Below are 26098 nucleotides of genomic sequence, written 5' to 3'. Positions count from 1 at the left end.
AACACCAAAGGCCAATACCCCATAGTACACCTGCCAGGCACTCGGACGCCATCGTCGCCACTGGAGTGCACATCGAAAACTGTTGTATTAGTCTGGGTGTCCACAAGCATAACTGTGAACATCGACGACATCAGAGAGGAATGATATGTCCCATAGAACAAACCTACGCCGCTTTGATCCCACGAGGTTGACTAACATAACTTGCTTGGCACTCCTTGTATGTAGAGGGTGCTCCTACTACCTATCATAGTCATCCAAGCGATCTGTCCTAACAGATACACAAAGAACAACTCCACTCTCACCAAATCGCTCCCCACTCCTTATCAGCCACAACACTCACAAGACATGACTCCAAAGCAATGCTTCCAAAAAAGTAATGACGCCACAAGCGTCACCATTACACGCGTCTTTCACTGGGAGACAAGAACTCAAGGATGGGAGAGATACCAGATCCCCTGTATGATGCCTTTAACAAGCACGATCACACCCCAAAGGCATCATTTGCCACCAGCCTCGACTGAAGTCGAGCAAAAGTTTTGTTCGGAGGATCGAGCACCTATGTCGGGGACGGTGCCACGAACACACCACTACCATACTGGAGCCAGCAGGCGCCACGTGTTGCGCCGCATAGATCTACATGGACCACCACCGGCGGTGCAAGCCTAGGAGCAACCCAAGGCTTTGACCATACCGGCACCATCATAGGCTACCATCCCATCGTGGAATCACCAGAGAGCCTGTATACATCCTAGTCGCCTACTGAACCTCCACCGGACCTCCGGACGCTAGAGCACCAAATCTAGTCGGAAACCAAGCCAAATCCAGCCAGGCAGGAGGCCACCATCTAGCCCCTTCCGCGAAAGATTGCAACCTCACCAACACTGAACACTGCGGCCCTAGCCCTGCCAGGTCACAACACCCCGTCACGACTACATGCTTTACCAAGCCATAACATGACACCCAACATGGACAGGGAGCACCATCCACTATCGCTGTGAGCAGACGACCTCAGCTGTCATGGCTACTTTGCTAAGCCATAGCGGCACGCCCAACATGGCCAGGGAGCTCCATCCACTATCGCCGCGAGCGGATGAGCTCAGGCGTCCCGCCCTAGCAGCTCCAGCCGATCGCAACCGCACCCAATCATCCCCAACTGCCTTCGACAGATGGGCCCGCCGCCATTGCGGCCAAGTCCGACAACAGTGCGACAAGAGAGTGGAAGTGGGGAAGCTTTTTTGGATCTAGGTTAACGCACGGAACCACCCTAGGGAGTGGCACGTGAACGGCTATCCTATGGCAAAGCTAGATTGAAATTTGAAAGTCATAGAAAAACATGATAGAAGGGGTGGATATTAAGCCATCAACACATGCAGGCGACCAACCCACTTTTTGAATCACCGTGGCTTGAAACAAAATTACTGTGTACAATGGTTGCGGTCCACGTGAACCCAAGTGATCGATGGATCTATATCTTGTCGTCTAGAAATTGGGCACCACCCATCATTTGTGTAGCAATTTTCGGCTTAAAGGGAAGGTATAGTAATGATATGAATAACCCAGTATCGAATATTGCTAAAAATATCAGCCGTTATTTCAAATGTGCATCCAGTGATATAATTTTTGCGGCATATAACTCACATTTTGCTGATGAAACTAATGATCAAAGTTAGACATAAAAAATTAAAATGGCCTTGTATAAAAAACGAAGGGAGTACTATGGTATGAAAACGTCTTACTATATGTTTGTCTGTTCCGCAAGTGCCCTTCTACACCCGAGCTCAAATGAGCTCGGTATGAACAGTAACTCGAAGAACATTATTTTTTTAAAAAATATGATTTTTTATGGCAAACTTTGACAAGTGTTCTGAGAAATTGAATTTTTTTATCATGAAATCACATTTGTGGAAGTCGTGGCAAAAAAAGTCAGTGCTCCGAAATACTTTCGTGATTTTTTTGCCAGAACTTCCATAAATGTGATTTTATGATGAAACTTTGCAAAAACTTGTAACATTTGTCAATAGATATTTATAATATTTTCAAAATATTTTTCGATTTTACTATTCACCCGAGTTTAAATGAGGTCAGGTGCAAAAACTTCATGTCTGTTCGTGCTTTATAGGATGGAATTGTCAGAAAAGTAGTTGTGTTTATCGGTTGCGACATACGGCTAGGCTAAACTAGGGACGCGGAGTTTTGGCTCCCGGGCTCATCTGCACCCACGCTTAGAAAAAAATTCAAAAAAAAATACTAAAAAAATTCAAAAAATTCCAATTTTTTTTTGTGGTGGTAGATAATTTGAAGCGTGAGGTGCGTCCCAAAATTCAACTTATTTGGACATTTGAGTAGCTCTCGGCAAAAAAGACAAATCGGATCAAAACAGTGCGTGAACAGTACACATTTTTACAGACCCTGATCTTTTGGTCGGTTTTTTTGGTTCTAAATGTAATGAAAATCCGGCATGTTTGCACGAATCTCGACCGGTTTATATGAAAATCCGGCGTGCTTGCATGAATTTCGTCCAGTTAGTTGAAAAATTGTTTGAAATGTATACGGACAGCGTTGGATGACCGTCCCCGCATCCGTATCCATAGACTAGTCCCCCTGTCCGCCGATGGATGCGGGAGAAAATTTACAGGTCGCCATTGGAGATGCCCTTAGCTCTTCCCTCAGCAAGCCAGGAAAGTGTGGAGGAAAGTATGAGTTCTCTGTTATTATTTTCCCCCGACGAAGGAGCTTCCTAGTTTAGCGATAATTCATCCTGGAGCCCAGGCTCATCTGCTCCCGCTCAGAAAAAATTCAAAACAAATACTAGAAAAATTCAAAAAATTCCAATTTTTTTGTGTGGTGGTAGATAATTTGAAGCGTGAGGTGCGCCCCAAAATTCAACTTATTTGGACATCTGAGTAGCTCTCGGCAAAAAAGACAAATCTCGTCAAAACAGTGCGTGAACAGTACACATTTTTACAGACCCTGATTTTGTCTTTTTTTCCGAGAGCTGCTCAGATGCTCAAATGAGTTGAATTTTGGGGCGCCCCTTACGCGTCAAACTATCTACCACCACAAAAAAATTTGGAATTTTTTGAATTTTTCTAGTATTTTTTTTTGAATTTTTTGCTGAGCGGGAGCAGATGAGCCCGGGCTCCAGGATGAATTATCGCTAAACTAGGAAGCTCCTTCGTCGGGGGAAAATAATAACAGAGAACTCATACTTTCGTCCACACTTTCCTGGCTTGCTGAGGGAAGAGCTAAGGGCATCTCCAATGGCGACCTGTAAATTTTCTCCCGCATCCATCGGCGGACAGGGGGACTAGTCTATGGATATGGATGCGGGGACGGTCATCCAACGCTGTCCGTATACATTTCAAACAATTTTTCAACTATCTGGACGAAATTCATGCAAACATGCCGGATTTTCATATAAACCGATCGAGATTCATGCAAACATGCCGGATTTTCATTACATTTAGAACCAAAAAATCCTACGGCGGCGGCCGGCCGGTGTCCACTTCCTTTCTATTCCGCATCGGCGACCACGTCCTTCATTTGCCGTCTCCATGAACGGCGATGGTAAGACCCGTGAAGTGAAAGTGCGGTCTCCGACGAGCAAGAGTGGAACACGGAAGACGGACCGACCTACATGGGACACAAGGCCTTGCCTCCTCCCGTGCCCTACTCATCCTCGGAAGAGTTCGCGACCTCTCCGTCGCCGGTGGACGTGAGGTCCGCGATGGAAATGGCGATGCCGGCACTGTCGCCGCCCAACGGGCCGCCCGATAGTTCATCGGCAGTGTGTAGGAGGCGTAACTGGCATTGTTCTCCTCCACGATTGCCTGCAACTGCCTCCACGAAGACCGCTTCCTGGCGAGCGGCGGCTTGAGCATGGATGGCCTCGTAGATTGCATGCTGCTCCGCGACGAAGTTGGGCTTCACTGCAGCCATGGCTGTCATGACATCCTTGCTCGCATGCTCACCGTCGATTTGGCGCTCGGCCAGCCGATGCTGCTCTAGGAGGAACCGGTCGTACCACCGTTCCTCCTGCGCCTGTTGGAACACCGACATAGGCGCCAACGCAGGCTGCTCCTCTGCCATGGCGGCGTTGTAGTGTGACTGCACCTTCTCCATGGTGAAGCCGGCATGCATAGGCACGCACTCCGGTGCGGTGTCATCGGAGCCCGTCTCCATCATGGGGTCATCCTCGTCGTCGGAGACCTTGGACGAGCTGGCCGGCATGCCGACCTTGATCCGTCTAGCATGGCGACTCTGCCAGGCGGCCGTACGGGTGGCCACCTCGTGCTTCATCTCTGTCAAAAGGCTCTCCAGAGCGTTGCCGCCTGCTGTCATGGCGGATGTGGTGCAAGGGAGGAGGATGTGGAGCGGCTTGTGTTGTGGTGTGGAGTAAGTCGGTTGTGGCTTCCTTTAAATAGTAGATTCCTGTGAGGCCAGGCGTCTGGGTGCGTCAATGCGTGACACTGAAGTGAGTTTCTCTGTCGGTGAGCCTGCTTAATGGTGGCATATGGACGGATGGGGCATTGAATGGGTGAGGTAGATATTCGTGCCATCCCGTTCAGTAACGCATCTCCGGTATTGAACAGGTGCAGACACCGGGGACGGGTCGCGTGCGGCGCCCGCGGACACCGCTTCAATGCCGGTGTTAGTTAGTGGTCGCATCTGCTCCATAGCCGGCTCAATTGGGAGCGGCCACTCTACAGCGGCATGAATGCGGATAGCTGGCGTCGGGCGGGAATGCACGTAGGCAAAGGAGGACAGTTTTGGGTGGGCCAAGGTGGTCAGATGCAGGCGTAGCTGCTATCCGGACGCCTGCAAAGCCCCACATGCTTGTCTCCGGTTTATGGGAGAAAGTGCGTTCGGACTGCCTTGCAGACCGATGTAGGACTGCATTGGATTATATAACATGTCTGGACCATGCAGTCCGAACGATTGCGAGTGGTTTGAGGGTCAGCATTGGAAATGCCCTAAGGGCATCTCCAAAGTGGACCTTGAAACCTCCCGCGAGCATCCAGATGATAACCCACAAGTATATATAGGGGATCGCAACAGTTTTTTAGGGTAGAGTATTCAACCCAAATTTATTGATTCGACACAAGGGAGACAAAGAATATTCTCAAGTATTAGAAGCTGAGTTGTCAATTCAACCACACCTGAAAAACTTAATATCTCCAGCTAAATATTTAGTGGAAAAGTAGTATGGAAGTAACGGTAACAGTGGCAAAAGTATCAGTAGCAATTTTGTAGCAATCGTAACAGTAGCAATGGAAAAGTAACAAAGCAAAGATCAATATGAAACGAGCTCGTAGGCAATGGATCAATGATGGATAATTATGCTAGATGGCATTCATCATGCAACAGTTATAACATAGGGTGACACAGAACTATCTCCAATTCATCAATATAACGTAGGCATGTATTCCGAATATAGTCATTTGCTTATGGAAAAGAACTTGCATGACATCTTTTGTCCTACCCTCCTGTGGCAGCGGGTCCTATTGGAAACTAAGGGATATTAAGGCCTCCTTTTAATAGAGAACCGGACCAAAGCATTAGCACTTAGTGAATACATGAACTCCTCAAACTACGATCATCACCGGGTAGTGTCCTGACTATTGTCACTATGGGATTGCCGGGTGATGACCCACAAGTGTAGGGGATCTATCATAGTCCTTTCGATAAGTAAGAGTGTCGAACCCAACAAGGAGCAGAAGAAAATGATAAGCGGTTTTCAGTAAGGTTTTCTCTACAAGCACTGAAATTATAGGTAAAAGATAGTTTTGTGATAAGATAAATTGTAACGAGTAACAAGCAATAAAAGTAAATAAGGTGCAGCAAGGTGGCCCAATCCTTTTTGTAGCAAAGGTCAATCCTGGACAATTTCTTATAATGAGAAAAGCGCTCCCGAGGATACATGGGAATTATCGTCAAGCTAGTTTCATCACGCTCATATGATTCGCGTTCGGTACTTTGATAATTTGATATGTGGGTGGACTGGTGCTTGGGTACTGCCCTTACTTGGACAAGCATCCCACTTATGAATTACCCCTATTGCAAGCATCCTAAACTACAACAAAAGTATTAAGGTAAACCTAACCATAGCATGAAACATATGGATCCAAATCAGCCCCTTACGAAGCAACGCATAAACTAGGGTTTAAGCTTCTGTCACTCTAGCAACCCATCATCTACTTATTACTTCCCAATGCCTTCCTCTAGGCCCAAATAATGGTGAAGTGTCATGTAGTCGACGTTCACATAACACCACTAGAGGAAAGACAACATACATCTCATCAAAATATCGAACGAATACCAAATTCACATGACTACTAATAGCAAGACTTCACCCATGTCCTCAGGAACAAACGTAACTACTCACAAAGCATATTCATGTTCATAATCAGAGGTGTAATAATATGCATTAAGGATCTGAACATATGATCTTCCACCAAGTAAACCAATAAGCATCAACTACAAGGAGTATCAACACTACTAGCAAACCATAGGTACCAATTTGTGGTTTTGGATACAAGATTGGATACAAGAGATGAACTAGGGTTTGAGAGGAGATTGTGCTGGTGAAGATGTTGATGGAGATTGACCCCCTCCCGATGAGAGGATCATTGGTGATGACGATGGTGATGATTTCCCCCTCCCGGAGGGAAGTTTCCCCGGCAAAACAGCTCTGCTGGAGCTCTAGATTGGTTCCGCCAAGGTTCTGCCTCGTGGCGGTGGAGTTTCATCCCGTAAGCTTGCCCACGATTTTTTCCACGGTGAAAGCCTTCATATAGCAGAAGATGGACACCGGAGGGCCACCAGGGGGCCCCGGAGACAGGGGGCGCGCCCAGTAGGGGTGGGCGCGCCCCCACCCTCCTGGCCAAGGTGTGGGCCCCCTGAGGTGTTTCTTCCGCTCAATAATTCTTATTAAATCCAAAATTAAGTTTCGTGGAGTTTCAGGTGTTTTGGAGCAGTGCAGAATAGGTTTCCAATGTTTGCTCCTTTTCCAGCCAGAATTCTAGCTGCCGGCATTCCCCCTCTTCATGGTAAACCTTATAAAATAAGAGAGAATAGCCATAAGTATTGATATATAATGTGTAATAACAGCCCATAATGCAATAAATATTGATATAAAAGAATGATGCAAAATGGGCGTATCAACTCCCCCAAGCTTAGACCTCGCTTGTCCTCAAGCGGAAGCCGAAATCGAAAAATATGTCCACATGTTTAGAGATAGAGGTGTCGATAAAAATAAAATACGGACATGAGGGCATCATGATTATTCTTATAACAACAACATAAATAGATTTTGTCATATGATTTCTTATGCTCAAGTAACAATTAATTCACAATGTCAAGTATGGTTCAGAAACTTCATTGAAAGCTAACAAACTATAATCTCAGTCATTGAAGCAATTGCAATTTATCGTAACATCACAAAGAGTCAAGAATAGAGCTTTTCAGCAAGTCCATATAGTCAACTATCATATAGTCTTCTACAATTGCTAACACTCACGCAATACTTGTGGTTATAGAGTTTCAGTCGGACACTGAGAAAGATAGGGGCTTATTGTGTTGCCTCCCAACGCATTCACCTTTAGGTGATGTCAACAATAATAGTCCATGCTAACGAACATCCAATTGGATATATATATCATGATCTTTCAAACACGAGGAGCTTGCCAAAGGATAAAATGAAAAAGGGAAAGGTGAAGATCACCTTGACTCAAGCATAAAGTAAAAACATAAAGTAAAAGATAGGCCCTTCGCAGAGGGAAGCAGAGGTTGTCATGCGCTTTCAGGGTTGGATACACAAAATTTTAGTACGAAAGAACGTCACTTTATATTGCCACTTGTGTATGGACCTTTATTATGCAGTCCGTCGCTTTTATTGCTTCCATAACAAGATCGTATAAAGCTTATTTTCTCCGCACTAATAAGTCATGCATATTTAGAGAGCAATTTTTATTGCTTGCACTGATGACAACTTACTTGAAGGATCTTACTCAATCCATAGGTAGATATGGTGGACTCTCATGGCAAAACTGGGTTTAAGGATAATTGGAAGCACAAGTAGTATCTCTACTTAGTGCTAGGAATTTGGCTAGCATGAGGGGGAAAGGCAAGCTCAACATGTTTTGGAAGGTCAATGACAATATACTTTAACTGAGATGTGAGAAAACATAAACCATTACGTTGTCTTCCTTGTCCAACGTCGACTCTTTTAGCATGTCATACTTAATGAGTTCTCACAATAATAAAAGATGTCCAAGATAGTATATTTATATGTGAAACCTCTCTTTCCTTATTACTTCCTATTAATTGCAATGATGAACAAAACTATGTTTATCAACTCTCAACAACTTTTATGCCTCATACTTTCTATGTGTGAAGTTATTACTATCCATAAGATCAATATGAACTCTTTTATTCTTTTTATTCTTTCTATTTTTCTCAAGATCATAGAAAGATAGCAAAGCCCTTGACTCAACACTAATCTTTATTATAGATAACTCACGGACTCGATTACATAAAGAGATCACAAAGCAAAACTCAAAACTACTTGATATCAAAACTTCAATCTACTAGATCAAGATACTACTAAAAGGATCGAACTAAATAAAACAGTAAAGATAGGAGTGTGATGGTGATACGATACCGGGGCACCTCCCCCAAGCTTGGCAGTTGCCAAGGGGAGTGCCCATACCCATGTAATTATGTCTCCTTCTTCACGGTGGGTGTTATGATCTTCTTGGAAATGATGCCCCTCAGGATACGATTCTCCTCCTCAAGCTTATTGACTTGTTGCTTGAGGCCCATAATTTCTTTGCAGAGCTTGCCGGTAACGGCTAAAGGTCCCTTTACCCAAGGATTCTGCATAGCTTCTGGAGAACAAGTGACGCTCTTTTTCATATTTTCATAAGAAAGGAATCTAAAGTTGGAAGGGATGACCGAATTTGGAATAGCCAAGCTATGTAGTTCCCCCATCATGAATTCTGCTTGGAGACGAGAGGTGACTTCTTGATCTTTCTCCATGGCATCTATCCTTTTCAAGTCGGCCTCCATCTCATCCTCCGTTGATGGTCCAAAGTGATAAGCATACCTTTTTGCTCCTGGACCTAGTGTCGGGTGAGATACCCGACTCTCCCCGTCTGACTCTTGAGAAGACATCTTGCTCTAAATCTACAACAGGGACAACTTGAAACAAAAACAGAGGATATTTGCGTGATACGGTGGTCAAAACCTTCGGGAGTTTATATAATGAATTTTTACCGACCAAAATACGTAACGTGCAAGAAAACAGAGTCTGGGAGGCACATGAGGTGTCCATGAGACAGGAGCGCGCGCCCAGTAAGGGTGGGTGCGCCCTCCACTCTCGTGGAGGCCTCGTGTCCTTCCCAGACTACTTATTTCTTCCTAAAATTCTTAAATATTCCAAAACTGATAACAATTGCCTTTAGAATTGTTTTGGAGTCAGTTTACTTACCGTACCACATACCTATTCCTTTTCGGAGTCTGGAACATTCTGGAAAGTGTCCCATATATACCACATACCCATACAGTCTCAATGATATTAGTTTCAACATTGATAGGATTACCTGAGATATAATGTTTGATTCTTTGACCATTCACCACCCTCGGACTTGTGCCTTCGAAGTTGTTGATTTTTATGGCACCAGAACGATAGACCTCCTCGATAACGTAAGGACCTTCCCATTTAGAGAGAAGTTCTCCTGCAAAAAAAAATCTTAAACGAGAGTTGAATAATAACACATAATCACCTACGTTAAACTCACGCTTTTGTATCCTTTTGTCATGCCAACGTTTGACTTTTTCTTTGAATAGCTTGGCATTTTCATAGGCTTGGGTTCTCCATTCATCAAGTGAGCTAATATCAAACAACCTATTTTCACCGGCAAGTTTGAAGTCATAGTTGAGCTCTTTAATAGCCCAATATGCTTTATGTTCAAGTTCTAGAGGTAAATGACAAGATTTTCCATAAACCATCTTATATGGAGACATACCCATAGGATTTTTATATGCAGTTCTATAGGCCCATAGTGCATCATCAAGTTTCTTGGACCAATTCTTTCTAGATCTATTAACAGTCTTTTACAAAATTAATATGAGCTCTCTATTGCTCAACTCTACTTGACCACTAGACTGTGGGTGATAAGGAGGTGCGATTCTATGATTAACATCATACTTAGCAAGCATCTTACGGAAAGCACCATGAATAAAATGTGAACCACCATCAGTCATAAGATATCTAGGGACTCCAAACCTCGGAAAAATAACTTCTTTAAGCATTTTAATAGAAGTGTTATGATCAACACTACTAGTTGGAATAGCTTCTACCCACTTAGTAACGTAATCAATAGAAACTAAAATGTGTGTATATCCATTAGAGGCAGGAAAAGGTCCCATATAATCAAAGCCCCAAACATCAAACGGTTCAACAACAAGAGAATAATTCATAGGCATTTCTTGACGTCTACTAATATTACCAATTCTTTGACATTCATCACAAGACAAAACAAACTTACGGGCATCTTTGAAGAGAGTAGGCCAATAAAAACCTGATTGTAATACCTTATGTGCAGTTCTGTCTCCAGCGTGGTGTCCTCCATATGATTCAGAGTGACACTTGCGTAGGATCTGTTCCTGTTCATGCTCAGGTACACAACGTCTAATAAAATCATCTACTCCTTTATAAAGGTGTGGGTCATCCCAGAAGTTATGTCTTAAATCATAAAAGAACTTTTCCTTTTGCTGGTATGTGAAACTAAGTGGTATAAATTTAGCAACAACGTAATTAGCATAATCAGCATAACAAGGAGCATTACGAGAAGCACTAATGACTGCTAATTGTTCATCAGGAAAACTATCATCAATAGGCAGTGGGTCATCAAGAACATTCTCTAACCTAGACAAGTTGTCTGCAACGGGGTTCTCAGCTCCCTTTCTATCAATAATATGCAAATCAAATTCTTGGAGCAAGAGAACCCATCTAATGAGTCTAGGCTTAGCATCTTTCTTTTCCATAAGATATTTAATAGGAGCATGATCAATGTGAATAGTAACTTTGGAATCAACAATATAAGGTCTAAACTTATCACATGCAAACACAACTGCTAAGAATTCTTTTTCAGTAGTAGCATAATTTCTCTGGGCAGTATCAAGAGTCTTACTAGCATACTGGATAACATTCAATTTCTTATCAACTCTTTGCCCTAGAACAACACCTACAGCATAATCACTAGCATCACACATAATTTCAAAAGGTAAATTCCAATTAGGTGGCTGAACAATAGGTGCAGTGATCAAAGCTTTCTTAAGTATTTCAAATGCTTCTACACAATCATCATCAAAGACAAAAGGAATATCTTTTTGCAATAAATTAGTCAGAGGCCTAGAGATTTTAGAAAAGTCCTTAATGAACCTCCTGTAAAAACCGGCATGACCAAGGAAACTTCTTATACCTTTTATGTCCTTGGGACATGGCATCTTTTCAATAGCATCAACTTCAGCTTTATCAACTTCAATACCTCTCTCGGATATCTTGTGCCCCAAGACAATGCCTTATTAACCATAAAGTGGCACTTTTCCCAATTCAAGACAACACTAGTGTCTTCGCATCTCTGCAAAACTCGATCAAGGTTGCTCAAGTAATCATCAAAGGAGGATCCATAAACGGAGAAGTCATCCATGAATACCTCACAAATCTTTTCACAGAAGTCAGAGAATATAGCCATCATGCATCTTTGAAAGTTAGCAGGTGCATTACATAAACCAAAAGGCATACGTCTATAAGCAAAAGTACCGAAAGGGCAAGTAAAATTAGTTTTTGATTGATCTTCCACTGACACAGGTATTTGAGAGAAACCAGAATAACCATCTAGAAAGCAAAAATATATATGTTTGGATAATCTTTCTAGCATTTGATCAATAAAAGGTAAAGGGTAATGATCTTTCTTAGTAGCTTTATTTAATTTACGGAAATCAATTACCATCCTATAACATGTAATAATTCTTTGCGGAATCAATTCATCTTTATCATTAGGAACAACAGTAATACATCCCTTTTTAGGGACACAATGGACAGGGCTTACCCATTCACTATCTGCAACGGGATAAATTATACCTGCCTCAAGGAGCTTTAGTATCTCCTTTCTTACCACTTCTTTCATCTTAGGATTTAATCTTCGTTGATGATCTCTGACTGGTTTGGCATCTTTTTCCAAACTAATTTTGTGTTGGCATAGAGTGGGAGTAATGCCCTTAAGATCATCCAGAGTATATCCAATAGCAGCACGGTGCTTCTTCAGAGTTTTCAATAATCTTTCCTCTTCCTGCTCTGAAAGGTTAGTACTAATAATAACAGGATATATCTTCTTTTCATCAACAAAAGCATATTTAAGATTATTAGGTAATGGTTTAAGCTTAAACACGGAATCACCCTTGGGTGGAGGAGGATCCCCTAGAATTTCAACGGGAAGGTTATGTTTCAGAATAGGTTCCTATTTAAGGAATACTTCATCTATTTCCTTTCTTTCTTTCATAAACATATCATTTTCATGGTCTAGCAAATATTGTTCTAACGGATCAGTAGGAGGTACGACAATAGAAGCAAGACCAATTATTTCATCTTTACTATCTATCACGAGGTTGTCTACAAAATTTAGCAAAATTAAACTCATGAGTCATATCATCCAAGCCAATCGTAACAACATCCTTTTTGCAATCAATCTTAGCTTTAACAGTGTTCAAGAAGGGTCTACCAAATATAATGGGACAAAAGTTATCTTGTGGGGAACAAAGAACAAGAAAATCAGCAGGGTATTTAACTTTCCCACACAAGACTTCAACATCTCTAACAATCCCAATTGGTGAAATAGTATCTCTATTGGCAAGTTTGATAGTAACATCAATACCTTCCAATTCAACGGGTGCAATATCATGCATAATTTATTTATATAAATCATAGGGTATTGCACTAGCACTAGCACCCATATCACATAAACCATGATAACAATGATCTCCTATTTTAACAGAAATAACAGGCATGCCTACAACGGGTCTATGTATCTTAGCATCTGGTTTTGCAATATTAGCAGCTTCATCACAGAAATAAATAACATGCCCATCTATATCATCATCCAAGAGATCTTTAACCATATCAATACTAGGTTCAACTTTAATTTGCTCAGGAGGTGTATAAGTTCTAGTATTACTCTTATGAACAACAATTGAAGTTTTAGCATGATCCTTTATCCTAACAGGAAAAGGTGGTTTCTCAACATAAGTAGTAGGAACAATAGGATCACTATAAGTAATAGTCTTTTCTTCAACTATAATAGGTGCAACTACTTTTACTTCAACGGGAGGATTATATTTAAACCCCTTCTCCTTAGGGAGATCAACATGAGTAGCAAAAGATTCATAGAAAGAAGCTACTATCTCAGAGTCAAGTCCATATTTAGCGCTAAATCCACGAAAAGCATCGGTATCCATAAAAGATTTAACACAATCAAACTTAGGTGTCAAACCTGACTCCTTACCATCGTCGGAACCCCAATCTTCAGATTTGCGTTTAATTCTTTCCAATAAGTCCCATTTGAATTCAATAGTCTTCAGCATATAAGAACCAGCACAGGAAGTATCAAGTATGGTGCGATCATTGAGAGAAAGCCGAGCATAAATTTTTTGAATAATCATTTCTCTGGAGAGCTCATGATTGGGGCATGAATATAACATTGAATTAAGCCTCCCCCAAGCTTGAGTGATGCTTTCTCCTTCGCGAGGCCAGAAATTATATATGTAATTACGATCACGATGAACAAGATGCATATGATAGAACTTCTGGTGAAATTCCAACTTCAATCGTTTATAATTCCAGGATCCCGTATCATCACATAGCCTATACCATGTCAATGCATCTCCCTTCAAAGATAAAGGGAAGACCTTCCTTTTGACAACATCATCGGGAATACCTGCAAGCTTAAATAATCCACAAACTTCATCCACAAAGATAAGGTGTAAATCGGGATGCAATGTTCCATCTCCTGCAAATGGATTAGCTAGCAGTTTCTCTATCATACCCGAAGGAATTTCAAAGTGAACATTTTCAGTAGGTTCAGTAGGTTGAGGAGCAACTCTTTGCTCTACTGGTCGGGGGGAAGATGCCCCAAACAAGCCCCTCAAAGGATTAGTTTCCATAGTGACAAGTAACAGAAAATTTCAGCACACTATATAAATGTTTCCTTACCAAGTTCCACTCACCAAAAGCGCTACACTCCCCGACAACGACGCCAGAAAAGAGTCTTGATGACCCACAAGTGTAGGGGATCTATCGTAGTCCTTTCGATAAATAAGAGTGTCGAACCCAACAAGGAGCAGAAGGAAATGATAAGCGGTTTTTAGTAAGATTTTCTCTGCAAGCACTGAAATTGTAGGTAATAGATAGTTTTGTGATAAGATAAATTGTAACGAGTAACAAGCAATAAAAGTAAATAAGGTGCAGCAAGGTGGCCCAATCCTTTTTGTAGAAAAGGACAAGCCCGGACAATTTCTTATAATGAGAAAAGCGCTCCTGAGGACACATGGGAATTATCGTCAAGCTAGTTTCATCACGCTCATATGATTCGTGTTCGGTACTTTGATAATTTGATATGTGGGTGGACCGGTGCTTGGGTACTGCCCTTACTTGGACAAGCATCCCACTTATGATTAACCCCTATTGCAAGCATCCTCAACTATAACAAAAGTATTAAGGTAAACCTAACCATAGCATGAAACATATGGATCCAAATCAGCCCCTTACGAAGCAACGCATAAACTAGGGTTTAAGCTTCTGTCACTCTAGCAACCCATCATCTACTTATTACTTCCCAATGCCTTCCTCTAGGCCCAAATAATGGTGAAGTGTCATGTAGTCGATGTTCACATAACACCACTAGAGGAAAGACAACATACATCTCATCAAAATATCGAACGAATACCAAATTCACATGACTACTAATAGCAAGACTTCACCCATGTCCTCAGGAACAAACATAACTACTCACAAAGCATATTCATTTCATAATCAGAGGTGTAATAATATGCATTAAGGATCTGAACATATGATCTTCCACCAAGTAAACCAATAAGCATCAACTACAAGGAGTAATCAACACTACTAGCAACCCACAAGTACCAATTTGTGGTTTTGGATACAAGATTGGATACAAGAGATGAACTAGGGTTTGAGAGGAGATGGTGCTGGTGAAGATGTTGATGGAGATTGACCCCCTCCCGATGAGAGGATCGTTGGTGATGACGATGGTGATGATTTCCCCCTCCCGGAGGGAAGTTTCCCCGGCAGAACAGCTCTGCCGGAGCTCTAGATTGGTTCCGCCTCGTGGCGGCGGAGTTTCATCCCGTAAGCTTGCCCACGATTTTTTCCAGGGTGAAAGCCTTCATATAGCAGAAGATGGACACCGGAGGGCCACCAGGGGCCCAGGAGACAGGGGGCCCGCCCAGTAGGGGTGGGCGCGCCCCCCACCCTCCTGGCCAAGGTGTGGGCCCCCTGAGGTGTTTCTTCCGCTCAATAATTCTTATTAAATCCAAAAATAAGTTTCGTGGCGTTTCTGGTCTTTTGGAGCAGTGCAGAATAGGTTTCCAATGTTTGCTCCTTTTCCAGCCAGAATTCTAGCTGCCGGCATTCCCCCTCTTCATGGTAAACCTTATAAAATAAGAGAGAATAACCATAAGTATTGATATATAATGTGTAATAACAGCCGATAATGCAATAAATATTGATATAAAAGCATGATGCAAAATGGACGTATCACCGGGTCATAACACGTAGCAGCACTACAAAAAAATACACTTATGTGATGATACGTGTTTGTCACAGTAGGTTGCGTTTTCTGTCATGCATGTACATCCATGACGATTTTATGACAGAATCAAGACAGTCATACCTGTGCTGTTGTAGAAGTGTTCCATGACATTACCAAAATTATCATCACGGAAGTGTCCACTTCCATGACGATAAATCGCGCGTCACGGAAGTGCTTTCATCAAGGGTGACCGACACGTGGCATCCACCATAACGGAACGCCGTTAAGCTATCGGGTTGGGTTTTGGATCCGATAACCCGTTAACAGCCCCAACCAATGGGGATTTTCCACGTGTAAAATCATCATTGGCTGGAGGAAACACGTGTCGGCTCATCGCTGGGACAAATGCCATCCACTCATTGGACAGAAGGCGCCTATGATACGTCGACATGTGGCACGGCCCAACAGAGGCCCATTCCTGTGAAAAGACCGACCCGTTTGACTTGGTCAAAAGGTGGCAGGCCGGCCCATGGAAATCCTGTTAACGACATGTTCGCATACAGCCCATTTACAGCCCGCTAACCCAAGGCCCGTTACGCCCTATTCGAATTAGGCCCAGTAGAGTCATCTGGGCCATCCAATATGATTCGAGCCTGTTTTCACTTCTGGCCCATGTATGGCCCATGACGTCTTTCGGCCCATATGAGGCCCTACATAACTCTTGGCCTATTAACGGCCCGTGGTGAAACTCGACCGTAATGAACACTGTATCACTTTACACCCATTAACGACCAATGGTGAAACTGGCCCGTAAAGAACAGTGTATCACTTTATACCCATTAACGGCCCGTTATTCCGTTGGGCCATTTCCAGCCCATGTTATCTTTCGGCCTTCTCAGAGCCCATTTATTCTTGGGCCCATTTCCAGCATTTGTTTACTTACGACCCGATACTGTCATTTTCTGCTTGTGGGCCAAATTCAGCCCGTGGTTACAGTCCGCCCGTTTGTGGTCCGTTAATACTTTGGGCCGTTTTCATAGCGTCATCAAATACGACCTATTAATGATGGCTCGTTATGGTCGGCCCATGAACGGACGATTCCAACTCTAGCCCGTTTACGGCCATAATGCGGTTTGTTTGGCCCATGTTTGGCCAATCGATCATACGACCCGTATAAGGCCCATTGATGATACGGCCCATAGAAGGCTCATTGTTTCTACGGCCCGTAGAAGGCCCACTGTTTCTACGACCCGTAGAAGGCCCACTGCTTCTATGGCCCGTAGAAGGCCCACTGCTTATACGGCCTGTAGAAGGCCCACTGTTTCTACGGCTCGTAGAAGGCCCAGTATCACTACAGTAAATATTAGCCCATGGTTATTGTGGCCTAGTTTTAAAAAATAGGTTATTGCAGCCACTAGCAAACCATAGAAAAAGAACTGCACTGACTACAAGCAAACAAATAAACAAGACAACAAGGAAATAAATAAGCAAGCAACTTACACTAGGCTATCACGGCTATTACACATATTACATCCACTCGGCATCAAAGTTTGCCACCAGTGCAAATATAGGGAACACAACAGCATATAAACCCCGCAGCAAAATAAGTCCAGAACTGAAACCACTTCAGAAGAGCTCAAGAAACAATATCCTGGGTACCCATAATGCTGGCAAGATGCTTAGAAAGCTTATTAACTTTCTCTTGTTTGGCGCTTAAGTCCTCCAGCGCTTGCTGTTGCACGAGAAAGTATGCATCTAAATTCTGCAAGGACTTCCTCAGTCCTTTGGCTTCCTGTCACATAACATCTGATCGATGTCTTTCAACTTGAAGTTGAGACTCAAGAAGCCGAACTGATTCAGGCAAAGAGTTCGAAGAGCTGGTGCCAGCAGTGGTAGCCAGTAACTCAAACACTACATCATGACAAGACTTTGGGGTTGTCTCAGTGTCTTCAATATAGTTTTTATCAGCTTTCTTGGAGACCAACAGTGATGTCTCACTATCTTGAACCTTATCTGCATTACTTCCTTTACCATTGCATAATAGGGTACTCTTCTCCAATATTTTATCCGTGTTCTAAAAGAGAAACAAACAAACACATCTCAGGTTTACAATGTAGTATATGAAACTCATTTTGGTAAACTAGTTCAGTAGTAAGGTGGACAGGATAACAGCATGAAACAAACATATATCTATGTAGTATGGTCACTGTATGGTCTATATCATTCTAGTTTATGTTGCCAAATCAAGATAGATACAGTTCGAATCATATCTATTTAAGACAAAGCAACATAGACAAAATGTAAGTGTGGGAAACTACACAGCAATAACAACACTTGTAATGTGCATGGCATGAGAACATAACTGTTTATTCAATTGAAACTAAAATCAACATAGAGCAAGTTACAACAGCAAACAGCCAAACACGTTGAAGAAACAGGTTTAAAACATACCTGTTGCACCATTGGAGTTTCAATTGCATCCTTCAAATTTGAAATTAGTTGGTATCAGTAAATACAGTGATGCAAGAGCAAAGTAGTATGAACCATAGCTACGGAACCTGACCTGAGAACAATTCTTCTTCTACTTTAAGCGTTGACTTCGGGTTCGAAGTGGTGGTCCTCGTGATTTGGGCACTGCAGTTGCCTTACTAACTGCTCGTGTTTGGGTGCTCTGTGGTGGAGACAGTGCTGTGTCAACGGGAACTGGGTGTCTATCTGCTGGGGTTGGGGTTAGAAGGGGTGTAGCTGATTCTCTGTCCAACTGGGTAGGGGTACAATCTGCATGAGTGTGGGTTATGTGTGGTGGGGCTTGTTCTTGGGCAAGTACAACCGTGGTTCTATCTGCATCGACAGGTAGCATGATCTTTTCTGAAGACCGTGTTTTTATTCCCACAGATACTGCCATCACTCCCTCCAATTGAACTGGCTGATAAACAAGAAAAGTAACTGAATGTACAGACATTGTAAGATAGATAGGTGCAATGGATAGTAGGGAAGAAAACAGGGCATGAAATAATTCACATTTATGTTGTCTAAGCAAACAGAATAGCAGGACATAATTTCACATATATGATGGCTAATTAAACAGGATAGCATGACACAATTTCACATGTATGATGGCTAACTAAACAGGATAGAATGACATACTTTAAAATATGATGACTATGTAAACAGGATGACATGATATAACTATACGATGTGTCTATTAAAGTGGTTGGCATGCCATAAATCACAAACATGCCGTCGATGGAAACATGATGGCATGATATAATTCATGGATAGAATGGCATAATTTAAAATATGATGACTATGTAAACAGGATGAGATGATATAACTATATTATGTCTTTAGAAAATGGGTTGGCATGCCATAATTCAGATACATGCTGTCTATGTAAACATCATGGCATGACATAATTCAAATATATGATTTATATACTAAGGAAGTGAGCAGAGGGCAATCGCATATATGATGTGTCAACTAAGGAGATGGCATTCAATATTGTGTATATGATGTAAAAACTAAGCATTGTAATACAACATATGCATTATATGAGTAATATAACCCTGCCAAGTTTGAGCATACACCTCAGGGGGATAATAGGACTGGTCATCTACCTCTAAATCCTCCTCTGAAGAGCTATCTGTAACCAGCAAGATATCTGCTTCAGCAGGTAGCATTGTCTGCTCTAGAGACCTTGTTTTCACTCCAGATTTCTCCATCACCAATTCAAATGGCTGATGCACATGAAGAGCAGTTGAATATACAAACATTGTTGACAAAAGCAATGAGAAATACAAAAAAAGGACGGCATGATATAATTCACATATATGACGCTTTCCTAAACAGCATGACATTGCATAATTCACATACATAATGCCTTGCAACAAGATAACATTGCATAATTCACATATATAATGTCTTGCAACAAGATGACATTGCATAATTCACATATATGGTAATTAGACACTAAACAGGTGGCATTCACACAAAGCATGTCTAAACTAAGCAAATGACATAGCAATGAAAGATACCATACGCACGATATGAGCAACATAACCCTGCCAAGTTAGGGCATGCACCTCTGGGGGAAATATGACTGGTCATCTGTCTCTGAATCCTCCTCTGAGGAGCTATCGGTAACCAGCAAGACATGCGTTTCATCAGATAGCATTGTCTGCTCTGAAGACCTTGTTTCCACTCCAGATTTTTCCATGACCGTGCCGAATGGCTGATGCACAGGAAGAGTAATTGAATGTACTAAAATTGTTGACAAATTTAACACATAATAAAAAAATGATGGCATGATATAATTCACATATAAGATGACTGGCTAATCAGGGTGGCATTGCAAAATTCACATATATGATGCCTAGCTAGGCAAGATGGCATTGCATGATTCACATATACGATAAAGAAACTAAACATATGGCATTGACACAAAGCATGTCTAAACTAAGCAGATGACATCTTTAATGTATACAGTAAGCAATGCAAGGCATCATATGCATGATATTACCAACATCAGCATGCCAAGTTAGAGCAAGACCTCATGGGGTAAATAGGAGTGGCCTTCTCCTTCTGAATCCCCCTCAGAACAGTTATCTTCCTCTTAATTACGATCCGAAATGGGTGGAGTGGGGCTGCCTTTGCACCCACCATGGAACGACGTCTGCATGAAATTTTATTGCCACGCAAGGCTCGTCTCTTTTGGTCTACATGATCAGTTCCATTGTGTACAATAACTGGCATGCATAGGAATAAAACATAGTGAGATTATGTAAGGAGTGCATGCACAAATCCAGAGTGATGGTAGCAAACTGTGGATAGACCCAAAACCAATGATAGCAGGCAGATAATAGCTTTAGTTAAAAAATACAGATAATGGCTCCTTTAATGTTTGTTTGCACCCAACATGAAACTCGTAGTAGACACCGGAGATTAACCAGATAGTAGACAGATAGTACTGATTGCTGCCCCAATATGTACCCCACAACCATTTAAAAACTCAAGTTTCAGGATTAGTTTGGACCTGACTCGGAGTCTAATAGGTGAACACGACGACAATGTAGCATGCCATCATATTAAGCGATGCATAACGTAAGCAGACACGGAAGAGTGCAACCTCTCTTGCGGACCCGTGTAGTCCTCAAGGTCATCTGCTCAGTTGATGATGGTAATGTAGTTGTTGTGGCTGCCAGTGGCGGGGAAGAAGATCTGAGGCGGTGAAAGACATTCTGGAGAGCAGTTCCCTACTGTGGTGAACCCTTCCGTTGTTGGAGCAGCTGAGCTGGGGTGGAACACAGCGCCACAGGAGCCGGACAAACCACACAAGGTTTTCTTTGACACATATCTGTAACAGAAGTAATTGAGTAAGGGCTTGTTTGAATTTGAGGATTCTAACAATGCAGGGATAGGAAATAGACAGGAATAGGATAGGAATGCACGTGCAAAGCAGAGAATTAAAAAAAAAACAGGATTTCTGCCAATCTGGGTGTTTGATTCACAACAATTGGAAGATCACATGATGCAAAAAAGCATGGTGAGATTAAGTCAAACCACAAGAAAATGTACGGTTATAATGCTATTATGCTACTATCTCTTAGTCTTGTGCTTGATGAATAGGAATATGAAAAGGAGGAGAAGTGGAAATTAGAATTCCTACGGTTTTTCTTTCAAGGAGACACTAAAGGAACAAATCCTACAGTTTTTCTTTGCTCCATTCCTTTGCACCAAATTCATGAAAAGTAGTACCATAGGAAACTTTCCAATTCCTATGTTTTTCATTCACTTTTCCTTTCAAGCACTAGCGATTCTAGTAGCCAGGCTTGAGCAAGGAAAATCCTACACTAAAAAAATGTTTTTGTGCTACTTCTATTACTTTGGACCCAAGCCACTGCCATACTAGCTCAACTCCCAGGCCCATCGAGAAATGCACAGCTCAAACGCGCAAAGATAAATAATGATGGCGTTCAAGAGAGTCCATCACGGATAGCTAAGTTGCCTGGTACCTCACTGCTTGTCATATAGTAGGATAAAATAATCATATTTCCCGTTACTATGAGTGCTCAGTGAACAATATATATAACATGTAGAGTAAAAAAGAGATGCAACAAGTGTACAACCTCTTTGGCGAAGCCATGTCGATCTCAACGTGATTGGGTTGGCCGGTGAGGATGCTCCGACTGACTTGGCTGTCGGAGGAGGGGAAGAAGATCTTAGGCGTCTGGAGATGGAGCCCGAGGTACTGCTCCGCTATGATGGAGGGTTTCGTCGTTGGAGTAGCTCTGGTGAGTTGTACGACGCCGAGGCTGAAGCAGGACAAGAGAGACAATGAACAACGTTAACCTGAGTGGAATTCTAATAGCATCTCCAATACATGATGTAATATACATAACCACAAAGTGCTAGATGTAAAACACATCAGCCACTCAACTCTGAACTTAACTGTCGAAACTGAACTTAACTATCAAAACTGAACTTAACTGTCGAAACTGAACTTAACTGTCGAAACTGAATTTTGCTGTCGAAACTGAATTTTGCTGTTGAAACTGAACGCACTAGCAAGGTGAGGCTACACGTTGGTCGACTGACTTTTTCATCTCTGGTCAGTCGATTTTGCAGCTGTTGGATACGAAATCAAGGGCCTGCGGTTCATCTTCAACCTCCACCCCCCTGAGCCGCCAGCCACCACCGGCCAAACAGTAGCCCCCTACCGCCCGCTAACAGCGGTGCGCCGCCTCGCCCGCCCCGAAAACACTCCCCACCGCCTGTCCACCGCCGCCCCGGCCATCCCTCTAGCCCCCCTGTGCCGAGCTTTTTCTCCGGCGATCCCCACGCCACCGCCCCGCCAACGCCCCGCCACCGCCGGCAACCACCGCCCCCATCCTGAACCCTAAGCTAGATAGTGGGGTACCTCTTCGACGAGCCCCCCTCCCTGCTGCGGCTGGTTCTTCCTTCACCCCGGCGAGCCCCCCCTGAAAATCGACTGACCCAAAAGTCGATTCAGTCGACTAAAGTGTAGCTAAATCGGAGCAGCATCGCAAGCAAGAGCAAGAGCAAGAGCAGCAGCGCGAGCAAGAGCAATAGCAAGAGCAGACCAGGCAGAGGACCGAGAGCAAGAGCAGAGCAGCAGTGCGAGCGATAGCTAAAGCAACAACATCTCCTACTGATGTGGACATTGCCGCCAAGGGAGCGACGCCATGGAGGAAGTGGCCGGCGATGCCGCCGTGGATGGAGCCGCGCCGTGTCGGCTTGGGACCGAGCGCCGGCAGCACCGTGAGATCGAATCAAGAAGAAAATGCAACGATTAGTGTACAGCCTCTTTGGTGGCGCCGATTAGGCCGCAGCTTCATCCGAGAAAACGGTGATGATGATGCTCTTCTGGTGGTGCAGGTGAAGACGGTGATGTGGGAATGGAGGTGGCGCAAAAGACGAGGGGAACGTCGGGGCAGCTCCTTAGAGGTCGAGGACAGGGTGGCTGAACCGGCGGGACCACAAGATCGATGACGGATCCTCATCCGGTACGGTGGATGAGGTACGTCGAGGTGTTGCTGTGGACAACATCGTCGGGGAAGAGGCTCCGGCTGGGTGGCGGACGAAGTAGGGTGTGGGGTTTCATCACGGGTTTTCGCGGCCTCGGTGTACGAATGGGTGGGCGGATGGGATGGCAGTGGGGAAGCATGGCTTAGAGACGCGCTTGTCCAAAATGTGGGGGTAAGTTACGAAAGTACCCCCACCAATTTGAGGCGGTACTTTCGGTTCAGGGGTACCATGGGCATTTCGCGTGTCGGGATTTCACAGGAGGTGGGAGTTTTCACACGCGTTGTAATTTCGGAATAGCAAGGCGCGGGTTGAGATGGAGGGAGTTTTTGGAGCACAACGAGACAAAGATATATCTTAAATATTTCGGGCTAACAAGGCGCGGGTTGAAGAGGCGGGAGTTTCGCAGCACGATAGATAGAGACGGTAGCTTGAATTTTTGGCATAACAAGGCACGGCTTGAAATTTCCGAAGAACAAGCTTGACGTGTACCCAAAAAAAAGACAATTTGCACCTCAACACACACAACACACACACAAACACCATTTAGACTAGAGTAAGGTACACGTGCATTGCACGCATGGGATTTGGCAACCAAATTATGAATAAATACCACATTATAGCATGCAAGCTTTGAGTCATATATGCATGATGTAGATGTTCGTTTAATTCTTATAGTTCATTTCATTCAAAATCATCTAGTTTTTATAAGAAAGCTAATCTATTTTAAGATTCATGGAATTGTGCGCTGTAAGACATAAAGTAAAAACAAATAATGGCAAATCATGTAGAAAAGCATTTGGGCAATTCTGATACGGAAGATTCTAGAACAAATAAGAAGTGCTTGTGTTTTGATGTTTGTGCATTATGCTTAAGTTCAACCATGTAGTCTTTTAGATTATACATGTGGCAAAATCTGGTGGAATCTAGATGATATCCAACGGCCAGTAGTGCTCAAATTTGCCATCTTTGGACCATCAGATTCGCCTCATCCAACGACCATCTACAAAGTTAAATTTACCCACACACAATATAAAAAAATATAAAATATTATATTTATATATATAGGGTATAGATATAGATATGTGATGCGAAAGCCGCCCATCATCTCCAATTAGAATAGTGTGTCCATGCATGGATGCGACGTGGCCAAATGATGTCTGCCATCGGTATCTCAAATTCAAATCAGTCTGACCTTGTTCAATGTGTATACATTACAACATGCTCGTTTCCAAACCACACCGCGCATATCTGTCAGGACCCCGACTCGATGTCACATCGATCTAGCTGGTAACACCCCATATCACTTTGCGGCCTCACGCACGGTATCCCCACGGGTGTCGTCTTACCTTTTCCCGGGACCGTTTGCGCCTTTTGGCTCGCGTATATGAAAGTGTCGCTAGCATCCATATGATAAAGAGCCCGGGCTGACATGACTAGTCGTAAACCCAAAGTGGCACAGACTTACAGGGACAGGCATCCATGACCCAGCTTCGAACGTGTCGGTCATCAGCAAGTGGGTCCGGGCTGTAGCACTGGGCTAGCAGGACTCCGGTAAACCGGGCTGTAGCGGGCTAACAGGACTCCGGTACTCAAAGCGTGACATTTCCCCGAAGGGACAGACACAGGAACGAAGAAGGACACATGCCGGCCAGCCTAAGTGTTCCAGAGCAGTAGCAAGCTACCATGGCTCAGCGGTAACACTAGGAGACATTTCCCGGTAAGAGAGGCTATTAAGATAAACAACTAGATAGTCAGATCCCACACATACCAAGCATTTCAATCATACACACAATATGCTCGATATGTGCAAATACAACGAAGCATCACAACATGACTCTATGACACAAGTACTTTATTTAAGGCTCAGTGAGCCATACATAACATACACATAAAGGTACGGGTCTCACGACCCAACATACAAGTCATACAATCATACAAGCCAGCAGCGGAAGTAACTTGTCTGAGTACAGACAACTAGTAAAATAAAAGAGGCTTGGAAAGCCTCTGGCTATACTATGTGGTCCTTCACAAGCTCAGGGTCACCACCTGGGTCTTTAGCCTACTCGTTGATGTCAACGTCTACATAGAACCCATCAGAAGGGGTTGCAGCGTCTTCTGTAAAAATGTAGATTATAGCAACATGAGTACAAAGGTACTCAGCAAGACTTACATCAGATCCTACATATATGCATAGTATCAAGAAGGGTTGGTGGAGTTATTGCAGCAAGCCAGCTTTGACTCTTGGCTAGGCTATCCTACGATACTTCAACTTGAAATAGTTTTGCGCACACGAGTCCACTATTCACCACTTCAATACACTACCGAGGATCCACCTCCGTCCTCCTACGGAGGAGCCACCCTCGGCACTCACACTTATCTTGAGGCTTTTAGTAGTTTCCATTTACTTGTCTATGAACTGTATAGGCAACCAAGTAGTCCTTTACCGCGGACGCGGCTATTCGAATAGATCATGTTAACCCTGCAGGGGGTACTTCTTCATACACGCTCTCACCACTTACCGTCGTTTACACGACATGTACTCGGCAACCTTCAAGCGGAAGCCCAACGTGGGTGTCGGCCACGACCTACCTAATCACCTAAGCCTCCAGTCCAGGTTTATCGCCTATTCAGGTTCCATCCGCAGGGAGTCCGGCCGAGGTTTCCCATACGGCCCCGAACGATGTGGACAGGGTTCCCGAGATACCTAACGGGTATTCGGTACA

At 43.3% G+C, this 26098-nt stretch overlaps 1 protein-coding gene across 1 annotated transcript in view; it reads left to right on the top strand.

Annotated features, from left to right (window-relative positions):
- The first annotated feature begins 4459 nt into the window (after positions 1-4459).
- Positions 4460-26098, top strand: part of LOC119292589 (60S ribosomal protein L36-2-like) — a 47407-nt gene continuing 25768 nt past the window's right edge. The window contains exons 1-2 of the mRNA XM_037571377.1: positions 4460-4490; positions 4593-4654. Of these exons, the coding sequence (XP_037427274.1) occupies positions 4460-4490; positions 4593-4654 (93 nt within the window). The remainder of the gene's footprint in view (positions 4491-4592; positions 4655-26098) is intronic.

This window comes from Triticum dicoccoides, chromosome 4B (assembly GCF_002162155.2).
Source record: "Triticum dicoccoides isolate Atlit2015 ecotype Zavitan chromosome 4B, WEW_v2.0, whole genome shotgun sequence".
NCBI classification, from domain to species: domain Eukaryota; kingdom Viridiplantae; phylum Streptophyta; class Magnoliopsida; order Poales; family Poaceae; genus Triticum; species Triticum dicoccoides.
This window is presented reverse-complemented; position numbering and strand designations above follow the sequence as displayed.